General features: G+C 40.6%; 1 protein-coding gene across 1 annotated transcript in view; it reads right to left on the bottom strand.

Annotated features, from left to right (window-relative positions):
* The window catches only part of LNPEP (leucyl and cystinyl aminopeptidase), a 57,240-nt gene extending 52,596 nt beyond the window's left edge, over positions 1-4,644 (bottom strand). The window contains 1 exon segment of the mRNA XM_032205980.1: positions 4,566-4,644. Within this exon segment, the coding sequence (XP_032061871.1) occupies positions 4,566-4,584 (19 nt within the window). The 5' untranslated portion in view covers positions 4,585-4,644.
* Positions 4,645-15,080: the final 10,436 nt, after the last annotated feature.

Raw genomic sequence — 15,080 nt, 5'->3', positions numbered from 1 at the left:
GTCTGCAGTTGCAGTGAAAACCAGCGCAGCCATACATTACCCCAAACCAACCAACCAAAAAACTGGGCACTGAGATTTTATTTGAGCCTCTTTCATGAGCCAATGCTCACCATGGGTTAAAACATCAGCTGTGCCTCAGGGAGGCAAGCAGAGCAGAGCACATCCTATTACCCTGAAATCCCTACCTCTGTGATCAGCTCCATGAGTTTTCTAGGGCTCTTCCCTCTCTCCACGTTCCCTTCAAGAGCCTCCATCTGTTCACTTCCTTTCTTCCTGGCTACAGGGCACAAAATATTTTTGTGGTTCTTACAATCTAAGTTCAACACACCTCCACTATTTAAAGCAGTACCAAAAATAGTGAAAATGTCGCTATTAGCATGTACATACGATTCTTTAAAACATTTAGATACATAAAACCCAGCTCTTAAAAATGCTGTTGTGTTTTAAAAATTCATTGGATCTCGTGTTAAGCTACTGCCCGGCAGGAAGTCTAAGCAGTACCTGCAGCCAAGCTTGTCTCATAGCCAAAGGATTAGTATTGCTTTCACTCAAAGAAAACCTAGTATTTTTGTTCCTCTACATGATCTCTGCTATTCTACATCATGAACAAAAATGTCCTTCAGAGTCCAGCTAAGTTGGAAATTCACTGGACTTGATTTAAATCACTGTGTGAGGGAGAAAAAGAAAAGCTTGAGCTGAATTCATCGCTAAAAAAAGAGACATGCACTAAATAGAGGTAACTTTGGCTTCTTTAGTAGGTAATTAACATGCACACAGGATATGAAAAAATGTTCTGATTAGCTGCTTGTTTAGTTGATCAACAGTTGTGTTTTTTTCCTATCTTTTAGTAGTTCTCAACATTTTCTATAGCTGTCATTATAGGGTTTTTATCTCATACACGTGCCTGTGGCCTTGCAAATATCAAACAGCTGCTGGACTACATGTATGTGTGCACCACCATGCCAGAAAAAGAGTCCCGGAATACTTTTCCGGACAACAGATAGTGAGTTCAACAAAAGCTTTCAACAGTTTTGACTCATTAGAGACCTTGCAAGTGGAATACCATCTCCTCAGCAGAAATGTACTAACAGGCAACCCATGCTGAACATTCATGCTCTGATCTTCAGACATAGTTTTAACAGGGCAAGGCATTTTCAGTCCCTTTCCAACTCAGCGTTTACTCTCTCCAAGAGGAAACACTTTAGGCAGATTTATTTCTTTCAAGTCTATTTTTCTCTTCATATGTTCATCTACTCCCCTCCTTATTCTGATCATCAAATTACTTTTCTTTCTACAACAGATGCTGGAGTACTCTGTCCCAGTTATGTTGCTAACACAATGCATCCAGATCCAAGCTCGTAGTGTGAAGTCCCAGCAGAACAGAGCACGTCATTGTCTGTCTGTGTATATACAGTAATGCAGCAAGGAGAGGGAAGACCTCTCTCAGCTACACAGGCTGTATCTGAATTACTTCACTATTTCCAAGCATTCCAAGCTAGACAGAGACTTCACAGGAGTGCAGTAGAAGTAAACAAATAACCAGCTCATTGAGAAAAGGGTTTCTAGGTTAGCTTAGCTGACACAGGAACATAAGCTACAGATGTTACAACATGGCTTTGTGGAAAAACACCATCTAGCAGCATGGATTTGAACAATGTGAGACATGTTTAGAAACATATAAATGGAAGCAGAAATTTTTTGTTGGTAATATTTGATTAAAGCAAAATGTTGGGATATGTAAGAACAAGGAAGAAAAAAGGCACTTAGAACAGACATCTTAGACTTTTTATTTATCATCCTGCTAAAACATATTGTTCAGTCTTGCTTTAACCTGTACTGTTAAGTCCTAAACAAACAAGAGGCCTTCTGGTCCATGACACAACAGCATACAACATTGACAGTTTGGTGTAAGCATATACTTAGGCATACCCCAATACTTAGGCTATGCACACAGAACAAGCTCCTGCAATCTCCTGTATGTTTTTCCTAGCACTACTGACACAATGAAGGAAAACATTTCAGCATTGGCAGGAACAAGCTGAAATAAATTTCGCAAATTACTTTCTTCCACAAATTATTTTGCCACCTTGCTTGGCTTTTTTTTTTTTTTTTTTTCCTTCTGCAAAAGGATTCTGCACTTATTCCCATGAGAACTTTTTTTATTTTGTTCATCAGTTTAGCTATGTAATGAGCTTTCATTTAAAGCTGCCATTTGCTGTGAAAAGATTAACATGATTCAAATAAGTTAGTGAAAGTGATTGTTGTTTGCATTTCAGCATAACATCACAAATGACTCTTTGTGTACTTCCTTGATTTTGCACATCACCTATCTTAAGTGATAAACACACTGTTGCAGTGTTTCTACGTCTTCCTTGTATGTCAAATGGGAAAAAAAGTTTAAAGTTTAAGGTATTAAACAGGAAATGGTGAAATAGCCTTTCAGAAATATATATAACCTAAAAGTAAAAACAAAAGACTTGCAAAATATTTTGCAGTATTGTCCAAAAGAGACATGCCCCAAATTACATAACATATCCCTGTTAGTCAGAATTTCATTTATCACTGGAAACATTTCACTTTTTCTTTCTTCTTTTTTTTTTTTGTTGTTGTGAAACAGTTTGGGTAACAAGTTACTAGTCAGAATTAATGAGTTATGTTCACTATTTTGCAGTTCCCAATTTAGAGGGATATGAGATCACACAAAATAGAAAAAAATTCACATGCAACAAACATGAAGCCTTGCATGCACTTCTAATTACACTAACTACTCACTTTTCTGGAAAAGTCTCAAATTAAGAACAGTTACCTAAAATAGAAGAATTTGGCTCAAAAATAAAATGCTATTAGTAACACAAATGTTCCTGAAACATTTACTAATTCAGCTATTCCAGGCCCTAAGAATAGATCTGTGATGAGGTGTCCCTCCACTGCTACAGACCTCAAACATACCTCCACCTACACCCCCAGGAAGGAGAGAAAGGGCGCAGAGATCTCACCAACCAAGACTGGACCTAGGCTACTAGTGAAGAGGTGGGACAACGTGATATCAAAGAAGAAAAGGAGGAAGACTAAATACTATTTGTAATTTCTAAAAGGGGGATTAAATGGTATTAATTTCTGCAAGGGAAACTAAACTGCTCCCTGAAAACCTTAAGATCCAACCTGTTCTTTCTGTTTTACAAAGGTAAGAGCCCCGGAGAGCTCAAGAGCCACAAACATAACATTTTCAGCTTCCTGCGATAGTCATCTTTCCTTCTGAGTTTACACAGCACTTCACACAGGAAGTCGACATACAGATTGACAAAAAACTCATTACTACCGTGTAAGACCAAACCCAAAACCTCTCGGTTACTGTGCAACACAGCCTGCTTGAAAGATTTGATGCCTACAGATCTGCCTTCCAGACCACCAGCCCTGAAACAAATACTCCATTCAAAAAAAGAAAAAGTAGTGTAAGCCTCCACTTCAGATTTCAGCAGCTGCTGTTGAGCACCAAACACGCACAAAGATCATCAAGATAACAAGCAACATCTCTGCTCTAATCTTTGCACATTCTCTTTAAGTCCCCCTTCCAGCAGGGGCAGCTTTCTGGAGGAAATTCATTGCCTAACGCCAGCCCAGCTCCAGGTCTTCTCCCCAACAGTGTCACCAGCACCCCTGGGCCACAGCTTTCACTTCAGGGCACCGAGTCAGGAGGCTGTGTGCATGACTGCCCGGCCGTCACTTCTCAGCAGGGGCAGAAAGCACCCTCGAGCTGCGTGCTCAGGCCACGACACCACTTCCATTTCCCCAGCTGAAGCGCAGACAGACCTTTCTGGCGTTTTGTTGCACAACGCAGGAACAGGGTTATGACAAACAGACCTTAAAGCCACAGCAGCACGATGGCTGCCTCTCTTAAAAAAAAAAAAAAAAAAAAAGGGGAAAGACTTAGCAAGACGACTTTAAAAACAATTCCCTCTCCAAGTGCATTGGAGAGGGAGGCTCTTTACGGGAGCGTAGGCTACAACTCGGTGACTGCAGTTAGCCGAGGGAGTGAAAGGCAGGATTAAGTACAAAAACAAAATACCAACTGCTTGTACAAGCTGCAGTTACAACATCGCCTAACACAGAGGTGCCGTTAAAAAAAAAAAAAAAAAAAAAAAAGAGAGAGAAGAAGAAAGAAAAGGAGCCAACATTGCTAGTTAAACCGACAACATAACCCCGCAGTTCTGGCTGCTAGCCTTCTGGTTTCAAACCATGCGGTGCACAAGTTGTAGCTTTAGTGGATTTGGGAAGAGTTTGAGAAGAGTTTGCCTTTCTTTTTTTTTTTTTTTTTTTTTTCCCCCCGGATCTGTCACAAACTCTGCCCGGCGCCCGAGGTGCGGGACGGATGCTCGGCTCCATCTTGGGCTGCCCCCGCTTCGCTCCGGGCCCAGGGCACCGGGGAGGCTGCGAGCACGGAGCAGGAGAAAGAGGAGGAGGAGGAGGAGGAGGAAGAGGAGGAGGAGGAGGCGGCTCCCGCACCCTGCCAACACCAAGCCCCGCAGCCACGTCCCAAGCCGCGGGCAGGGGCCGCCGATACTCACCGCTGGGGAACGGCTCCATCTTCCTGCCCGGCTCCTCCCGCAGCCCCGGCGGCGAAGCCCTGGCGAGACGAGCGGAGGAGGAGGAGGAGGAGAAGGAGAAGGAGGGTGGAGGAAGAGGAGGAGGAGGAGGAGGAGGAGGAGGAGGAGGCGCAGCCGCCGCTCTTCACCCGTCCTCCCCCCGCCGCCGCCGCATGCTCGCTCCGCGGCCGGGCGCTGCCCTGCCCTGCCCTGCCCTGCCCTGCCCGGCGCGGCTGAGCCCGGGCCGCCCGCAGTCCCCGCCCGGCGCCGCCCCTCCGCCGGCGAGGCAGGCCCAGGCCGCGGCCCCCCGGGGCCCCGCCGCCTCCTGCCGGCCGGGAGGGCTGCGATGGAGGCCGGGGGCTGCGGGGCGCAGGCCGCCAAGAGGCCTCCGGGGTGCGGTGCGGTGCCTCCCTGCCTGCCCGCCCGGCCCCCGGCCCCTGCTGCCGGCCTAAAGTGCCATCTTGTGCGCTGCCAGGCGGCGAGTTTGGGCCGGCGGCTCGGGATTTAAAGGCCCCCCGTTTGTTCTGCCCCCCAAAAAATAAATAAATAAATGAATAAATAGATAGATAAAAACAAAGTCTGGCCCTGTGTTTCTTCCTCAGCTTTTCTGACAGGGCTTGAGGCACACGAGAGCTAGAGCCCGGTTACCACTCCTGTGCTCACTGCTTCCTAAACCCGTACAGGCACTTGTCCACACCTCGGTGACTTACCTACCTTGACACCCCGATAGCACCAACTCGGTGTTAGAGATATTTCACGGTTAAAGTTAAACGCTAGCCCTAACGCTAGGCACGCTGCTGTATGGTTTCAGTGACCATTCGCTGCGATCCTCTCACAGCGGCAGCATGACACTCCTCGTAATAAGACATCACAGCAGCCTCTCCTTGTAAGAAAGGCTTTATGTTAACAAACTATTAAAACAGCAAAGCATTTCTTTTCACAGCTTTAAATGTCCTGAGAGGCTACTTTTCTGAGCACTAACCCTGCCTGACCTGTATTTAAATACATTAACGAAGCATTAATAAGACCACAGCTGACTCTGCAGCGCTGGGATCCTACACGGTATCACACAGAGACTGCAGAGAGGCCTGGGTGACTTTTTTGAGCTCTCAATCACTTCCTTTCACCATTCTTCATTTTCTCAATCCAAAATCCTTAATTAGCATGATACATCTCTGTGAAGCAGAAGAGCCAAAATAAGGTCATGGTCATGAGCAGAAATTTCCATATCTGGATGTTCCTATTAAAATCAATTTTCAAAAGAATACAGTGAGAACTATTCATACAGATAAAGTTAGGTATAGAGGTAATTTCATAGCTCTTATTCATATCCATCCGATATTAGATGAATAAGTTTCAGTATAATTTTTATAAGCACATTTAGAGCAGAATTAGAACTGAAGCTTCAGTTTTGATGGAGCTGTTAAAATCAAAAAGCTAGAATTTCTACAGTATGATAAAAATCTATGTCCAAAGTTAGAGATCCTTTTCACTGTAAAATTCAGTTTTTAGTTATGGTTTAGTAATGGTACAAGCAATTTATAAAAGTGAAGGATGTTAAATTATTTTTTATGTCTTTAAACCAATAATTACCATGCTGCCTTTTTTTTTTTTTTCCCTAAAATACAGAATAAAACATTTATTTAAATGTTTGAAGCCCTAAGTACAGTCTTAAAATGTCTGCAACAGCTTATGTTTCACCCTTGTTTGGCAGCCTGCATTCAGCAGTGTCTTCAGCTGAGTCTTTTCCATGGGATTGCTAGCAGGCCTGCCTCTTTCTCATATTTGAAGACCTGCTTTCCCTAAACAATGTCTGAGATATTTCAGCTTTTAAACAGCAGGAAACATGACTCAGACCTTCTTTGTTCTGGTTTATTTTTCTGGTCAGAGGAACAGAGACCTGGCCCTACAAACAGCACAAGTGTCAGGTAGACAGTCGGGTGCCTTTGATACAGTGGAAAGTGTCCAGCAAGATCTGTATGCTGTAATGGGACATAGAGGTTTGTAGCTGAGCAGTTAAAAGGACTCCAGAGGTTCGAAGGCAAGCAAGTTACTTCACCAGCCTTTTTAAAATATGTCAGAGGTAGCTCACACTCAGGCGTGGGACTGGTGAAGCATCTGGCCAACAACCTCAGGAGGAAATGCAAAGATTGCTCCAATCTAAAGCCAGAGCAGAAATGGTGCAGTTCTCTTTATTCCTTGACTTAGGTGGTTGATACCACAGGGTGATGTGTTAGTTTTCTCCTTAATGTGAGGCTTAGTGTTTAAAGCTGAAATTGTTTCATAGCTGTACTCATAACTGCATAACTCTGACACCCTCTCCCACACCTCCAGCAAGTAGAGCTGTTGGTAGCCAGTGTTTGCTCAGAATATTATCCCAAGCAATCCACAGCATTATGTTTTCAAAATAGACAATAGCTTTATCTACTTTATCTATTATCTATCTATCCATTTATTTATTTCTGTAGGTGTTTTCATACATGAGATAAGCAGGTCCTTCCAAAGAATCGTCATTGCTATGTGTTTATCGGCAATATTTCCTAGATCTACACTCCTTTTTGAATAGTTTGGCCTCTTTCTGTGTTTCTTTCAGAAATTTTGAGACCATTGATTGACTACAACACATTTATGATAGGGAAAGCATCTCAAAGGCAATGATATTTCTAACAGTTAGATGAAAATAAATCTAAGAGAGGAAAGTACTCTAAGTGCCTCGGTGAGAAAAAATATTCCACCATGAACTAAACACCCGAGAATCCTTGCACAGGAACAATTATAATTTTGCATATAGAGGTACATAAGAGACAGGGAGCATTTAAGTAACCAGATGCAAGAACATCTTCCATCAAGAACTTGAAATGAATCAACAGATATAAAGACAACCAAAATTAATCCAATTGCTCACAAAATTATTTGCTTTAATTGCATAACTGTATATTGTCTTAGAGCCCAGAAAATACTGCATTTTCTATGGCCTGGAAGAAGGATTTGTCAAAGTGCCATTTGCAGTTCCATTCTTGACAGCCACATAGAAATGACAGTGGCACATTAAGAGCCTTGATGGATTACAGTGCTACAATACAGATCAAGAGCCAATCTTAGGTGTGTTCTCAGGAGGAAGAGTCATGGGCTAGCACATCAGACCATTTTATTGTAGTATAGACAGGTTGCCTGTAAATGGTCTGTCTGCTTCACTGTTTCTGTTAAGTCATAAAAAGAAACAAAACACTATCAAAACTTCCAGGTCATAAAATTAAATCTATTGTTTTTTCTCTTCCATATGAAATATTTCTGGAACTTTTGTATCTTACCTCTAGACTGTAAAGACTCACATCTTATTTTTGATTTTAAAAAGTGTTCTAACAAGAAATTATCATGTATTATTAATACATCCACCAAGTAACACAGAAATGACTTGCCAACTTTTGTGATCAAAATACTACAGAGCATGATTCAAAAGCTGACTCTTCTTAGATGATATTAGAATACAATTAAGCATGATAATTTAGGCTGACCTAACAGCTTGCCACTTACCCAAATGGCGATGTCCTCCTTCTCCCTGCTCAGCTCTTCCCCTCTGCCTACACCTGTCTGATGCTCTCACTGCTTACTTTGCAGCAGCTCTGGCACATGCCATTTCCCTTGGCAGGCTGTTTCAACTCTTCCAACTCCATAACTTGGCATAAAACTAATTCAGCAAATCAGTAGGTAGCTTAATTCTGAGTTACAGATTTTTATTGGAACCTGAAAGGAATCTTGCTAGCATTAGTAAAAAGGAGGGCTTAGGAACATGCAGATGAGCAACCTTTGCTCAAAGTGAAAGGCAAAGAAGAGAAAGGAGATTCTCCACCTCTGTTGGGGTGAGCTGACAGACCTGCACAGCTTTCTATGCCAATCCCCTCCTTGGAGCTCAGTTCTGCAGCTTTCTACAGGTATGGCCTTAGCCCTTCCTTTCCAGTAATTCACTTCTCAGCTCAGTTCAGGAGGCTGTCAGTTCCTCTTATCTATCACTAACTGAAATTTTATAGCATTGAAAATAGCTGTTTTTTAATTCAGGGGAAAATGGTAATAAACCTGAGAAAGAAGCTTTATAAAGTAGGAGATGTAGCCAGAATATATCCATGCTAATTTTGAAAACACTTGACATTGGCATGACTTTTTTCCTATTGAAGTCAACATTGACTGACATGTACTGCAATAAAGTCACAGCAACAGTCATGAATTTTGAGAACTTTAACTACGGTGCTTAATGAGTAAATTATAAAAAGGATGCTTAAGTATCCTGTTTTTCATAGCCATAATAATATGGCAGAATTAAAAAGTGATCCGTGTTCAGAGCTCATCTTTGAAGTACCCCTTGGGCAATGATTAGTGTTATTTTCTGCTTCTGTAAACTGGGAAACTGCAAAAGAAAGATGAAATGAAAGTGAAATTATCAGCTACTTATCAGAAGCAGAGTAAAGCTAGCTCTTGATGTCACGTGTTTATTCATATTTGTGCTGGAATCACAAAACAAAGTGATGTAAATCATGGAAGTGTTGAAATAGGAAATATGAGACTGCTGCATCACCCAAAATAGAAAACTTGTCTTATGATGGATATGTCCATACAGCACAGAAGACTGTGGCATCTGGTTGATGTTTTATTTATCTTCAATACAGCAGGAACAAGCACAGAGGATAGCAGGACAGTCAGGGTATTGCTACAGAACACATGCATATTGTTGTACATACTTTTCTGGAAGGCTTAGTTTTGACATCCCTATTTTGGTTCCAGTTGTGCAAAGCTCTCAGGAGTGTAAAAACCGTTACAATCATCTGAAGAAGATTCTAAGAGAAAATTGTAAGAAAACAATGAGAATAAAACTTCAGTAGCAAAATATTTCGCTTAGTGATTCTCTGTCGTAGTCTTAAATTATGTAGTAGGCTGTAGAGCTTTTACTTGCACTGCAAATGTAGCTTTAAGTCAGACAACATAGGTTGAAGGACAGAGATCACAGAATACTGTAAAAAAGATGCACAGGCCGTTGGTACCTTTTAACCCATGCTAATCTAAGTTGCAGCAGCTCAAGAGAACAAGGAGGCAGGAAGTGACACCAATATATTTCAGCTCTGATTTAAGTATATATTCAGCAGCTAAAGTTCCTTCCCCTTGCCTGAGGTGAGTTTTGCTGGTGTTTTATTTCTTTCACTGATATCCATATATATGTTGGCAATGTCCCTTTAAAAACAAATCATTGAAGAAGGCAGAAAACAAGTAATATGGTAACACCAAGTTGATAGAGATAACATTAAGAGATAACATTACTTCTAAATACAGTGTAAGTACTCTGTTATGTTTTTCAATAAAAAGTGAAAACAATTTCACAATTTCAGAAGTTAATACAGCCCCTTTCATTTTCTCTATCTTAGGCAATACTTGATGCTTTTTACCTATTTTATTTTATTTTAATTATTTTATTTTATTTTATTTTATTTTATTTTATTTTATTTTATTTTATTTTATTTTATTTTATTTTATTTTATTTTATTTTATTTTATTTTATTATTCTTAACAGTCATTCTAAGCAATAGATTGGACTTAGTCCATTTACACAAGAAGCCTGTTGGGGCTTGTGTCATACTGGGTGATGGTAGTTATCATTTAATGAGAAACTTATTAGACAACTGTTACTGTTGTAACATTATAGTCCACAACCCATTCATTGAGAAGGCTCTCCATACATTTGTTTTACAGCCACATACATAAGAAACACTGATTTTATGAGATTCTGATTATTAGAGTAGTAGTAGAGTTACAAGATTTCTACAGAGAAATTCAATGCAATCTAAATGACAAATAGGAAACAGATAAGCTATACATTCACACACAGGTATGTGAACTCTCCTTGTAGTAACAATTGGAAAAGATAATTATGGGTAGTGTACAAAAAAATGTTTTAAAAATCAGCATGCCACTTGGTCAGGATAAGCTCAGAGCAGTGGATAGTATAGATATGAACAGACACAAATAGCTAAAGAGTCCATATGGTTTACCAGAGGGATAGTTCTGTCAGGTACCCAAAATTTTATATGGGTTGGGAATGCATGATCCGTCCACATCTGTCTTTGAAGGCAGAGAATAACTACCAGTTGGCAGAGGACCAATACTGCATAAAAGATTTTTGTGGACTTAAGACACTCTAGTACTGAACAAGTTAACCTGGAACAGCTTTCAAGTATTGACAAGCCCTTCCACTAAGAAAAAAAGCCATGTTGTGGTTCAGCTTTACTCAGGAGATATATCCAAAAATCACATGCTCATATAAAATGACTGGTGCTCCCTTTTTTAACTTGGCACCTTTCATGTTAGTGGTTCCATTGAGACTGAGTCATACAGTGAAACAAGATATTGTCATGGGACTTGAAGACAAAGAAAACGTAACTTATATGAGAATCAAATAATGTAAAATGTCAGTCCCTCAAAATTAACACAAGCTCTGCCTACTTTTAATCCTTCACTGCAATGTTTTTAAATGCGTCAGTTTTTGAAAACTCTTTAGCTAGACTCTAGTTTTCAAGATTTTGTGCATATTTTAGATTGTGTCAAGGGGCCACACTACTGATACAAAAGGCTAGACTGGTGTAGCTCTATTTGATTTTAGCAGCTTTACAGTGATTTACAAAACCTCAGCAATTAACTCCATACTTTCCAGAGTGAAATCTGTTTTTTCCACAGCCTGGTGTGGAGAAATCAACAGGTTGCTATCTTCCCTGCAGCTGAAACCATGGAATTCACAGACACATACCTGCACGCTAATTGCAAGACTACGTTCTTTCCAACACTGGTGATTTCTGTCCAAGTGCAAAATCATCACCTTTATGACTGAATAAAATCTCACCACCACAGCTGCCAGCTGCCAGCTAGGTAGAGGAGAAAGAGAGCTCTGCATTTCACAGTAATTTTAATTGTCATGGTTTGGTGAACTGGGATACCTCACTGCAACATTGCATTTCCACCACAGTCTTCTGCAAAATAAATAGATAAATAAATAATCATGATTTACATTCCCTGGAATGGCCACCTGCAAGTACACATACGCAATTACTAGTCTGCTCTTGCAACATCCTAGCTAGCTTCCCACAATCCCCGAAGCATATCTGGCACTGTGTCCCCATCATAATTAAAAGGCCATGCCTTCTATCCTGCTTCCTCCACCCTCATTACCAGTGTGAGAAACATAGGAGAGAATCTAAGTGATGGTTCAGGAACCCTGGACCAAGCTTCTGGGAACAGTGAATAGAAAATGCTCTCCTAAAACAGTCAGCTTTGAACTTGCCACAGTAGTTTGTAGCCTTCAGTGACACATCAGCAACAAACAGTAAGTGGCATACTGCCAGGAATGTTATGGTTACCCAGCAAGTCTCTTATCTACCAAAAATTAAATATGAAGTTGAGGGTGACATCCAAGAGTAACATCTAAGTGTCTTACCATCCAATTTCTGGGGAATTCACAGGACTTCAGCTGTGTGTGCAGCAGCCCATTTGTGCTCACTGTAATGGAAACCCTTAGCACTCATCAGGCGCTACCGTGGCTGGGCACTGAAAAATGGCTTTGGAGCAAAAGAATGGACAATGGGATAAAAGAAGACAGGTAGGACTGTCCTGTAACTAAAACTACTAAAGCACTTTTCACGTCTGGAGGAAATACTGCAAAACACTGGGTGAATACCACCAGATGTTCATAGTATTGGAACAGTGCAACGCTTGGTGGGGTGTCCAGCTGGAATGCAGAATATGTACTTTGAAATGCCAGTGTGCTGTGAGGTGATACAATACTAGGAACATGTAATGTAATCACCATTTAACAATGTGAGGGGTGGCCCGCTGCTTGTGCAACAACTGCCTGGGATCACTTAGCACCGACACACAGCAGTATGTTTCGAGCAGAGATACTGCCATATAAGACAAACTACAAACTACAATAGTGTCACATTTCTTTGGGAAAGATAATAAAAGAAAAACAAAATCACCATACCAGCAGACGAGACGTCACTTCCATATTTTAACAAAAAATTGTGTGAGATGAGCGTGTGCCAGAGGGACACTGCTATTTAAATAACAGCATTGGCACACACAGGCTCCTTCTGTGCCAGAGGCTTCTGGGCATGCCCTCGCAGAGCAGAGCAGAGAGGAGCAGCAGTTGCACCCGCAGAAATATGAGCTGACTATGAGCAAGTCACTGGGTCTGGGAAGCGGTGGGAGCATGCTGCCTCCTCTAGACAGTCAGCTCAGTGGCATTAGTGAGCACCTGAGCCGCATTGGAAACATGGGCTAAATTGCACAGAGGTTTCTGCAAAGGAATTCCTAAAAGCGTTCTAAAAAGGCTCACAAACTCTATTGGTTAGCTGCTTACAGATCCAAGTGAAAAAGAAAAACCTGGGAGAAAGATGAAAATTATTTAGGCACAAAGGAGCTTCTGAGCTCTCGATGTATGCTGTGATGGCTTTACAAAATGTAGGTTGGTTTGAGATTTGAGTGCACTTAACTTTATCTTTTCATCAATTGCTGTTTCCATAAGCATCATAAAATACCATCCAAAAATAATTGCAAGGCTGAATAGAAGAGCTTTCTTTCCATTCAGTCACTTACAGCAGGAAAAAAAAAAAAAAAAAAAAACACAAACAAACAAAAAACCTCTAACAACCTTATTTATACCAGCAAGGTGAGATGCATCATAGCACCTTTATTTTAAGTCTTTCCCTTAGAAATCTACCAGTGAGTTGTGGGGCAGAAACACAGTATCTACAGAAGAAGCTTAACCTGTCTTGTTCTGGTAATATTGAAATATTTTTACTTGCCTAACTGTCTTAGAGATCCATTCATTGTTTGGTAAATTTCACCATCTGAAGATTAATATATTTGAGTTACAGGACACGTATAAGCTTCACCTATTAGGAAATTGGAGCCACCTTGACATATGCCTTGTACATTCAAGTGTGGAAAGGCTGACAGTGATAAATAGTAAAAACTTACAGGAAAAGTCATGCACTTACTAGAATTGTTTTTGAGTTTTTACAGTAAACTATACATTTCTCCAAAAAAAAAAATAAATACTTCTTGTCAAAGCCTTGAGAGTAGTTTACCACCGCTAAATATATCACTCTACAGTTATTTCCTGCAAAATGATATAGGGAAAACATGGACTGTACCATGGAACAAATTAACTACAGAAATGGAGAAATACTAACTGAGCAATAACTGGCTCTTGCAAGTAGCAAACCCTCTGATTGTAAGTGAACATCAAAGAAATTGACAATGGCTAAGGGGAAGGAACAACTGTCAACAAGCAGACTTTTACTGACAGTGAGTAATACATTTTTTAATCCTGCCTACCTTGTACTGCAGGGTTATTAGGAGGTGTAATTGGCTATAAATTTTTCATCTTCGCTTAAATCTGAAGTAAAATACTGCTATATATGGTCGTATTTGTGAAACTCTGGGACCCTAAACTACTTTGGGAATGCAGCACATTGGGTACTATCAAGGTGCAGCTCCTTTTTTCTCCTTGTTAGCAGTTTTCTTTCTCCAGGGTGTATAGATGAGAACTGGCTGTAATGAATGGCTATAACTTTCTGCACTAACTACCTACCTTTACTTGCTAGTGGCAGAGCTCTTCTCCAGCAGTGACATGCAGACAGAGAACTGTAGCTGATTCTCACCTCTTTCCAGCCTATATATTGCTCAATGATAAATGAGCTAAAAGCAGATGTGCTTGCAAAACCATGTCCCTAAGCACCATGTCCAAAAAGATTTAAGCTGTTTCTATGCTGAAAGCATAAAAAAACAATATAATTAAATAAAGCATTTCAGCCAAACCATATGTGGAAGACGAGCCATATACAGCAATGTGAAAAGCATCTGGAGACAACCCTGTGGTCAAGTGACAGGCAGAGCACCTCACACCTTCCAGAGTGAGTTGTAGGTGTAGGGGCAAAAGGATTGTTCAAGTTGGGCATTCATATTGAAGCATGTAAAATCCTTAGATATGTTTGACAAACTAGCTGCAAGATCTTAGCATTTCATTGTGCGAGGCAGCTGTATACCTCAAGAGCGTTTCACAGGAATAAATCAATTTATTTCCTTTGAAAGCCTCAATATATTAATTTCTAGCAATCTTAGAAGTAAGACTCAAAGGACACTCTAATTCCTAACTAAATTGAATAGAGTATACAGGATATTTTGTTGGCTAAAAATCTTTAAAGCAACATACCAATGGAAGCCCTCTAAAATGCTGTGCTATGGGTTTTTAAATAAGTCAGTTGTCCTTCTGAGCTTTTACCAATTACTCACTGATCTGGGGGGCAAAGGAGTGGGAGGAAGCATGGTGTAATAGTGCATACTACCTCTGTCACCTATTTTGAAATTCACCTTTTTAAAATTCAAAAACAAACAGGCAAACAAAAAAACACTATGTACTTATATCTAGAGGAAAGAGTCAAATTGAGAACCTGCTGT

The sequence above is a fragment of the Aythya fuligula genome, chromosome Z (assembly GCF_009819795.1).
Source record: "Aythya fuligula isolate bAytFul2 chromosome Z, bAytFul2.pri, whole genome shotgun sequence".
NCBI classification, from domain to species: domain Eukaryota; kingdom Metazoa; phylum Chordata; class Aves; order Anseriformes; family Anatidae; genus Aythya; species Aythya fuligula.
This window is presented reverse-complemented; position numbering and strand designations above follow the sequence as displayed.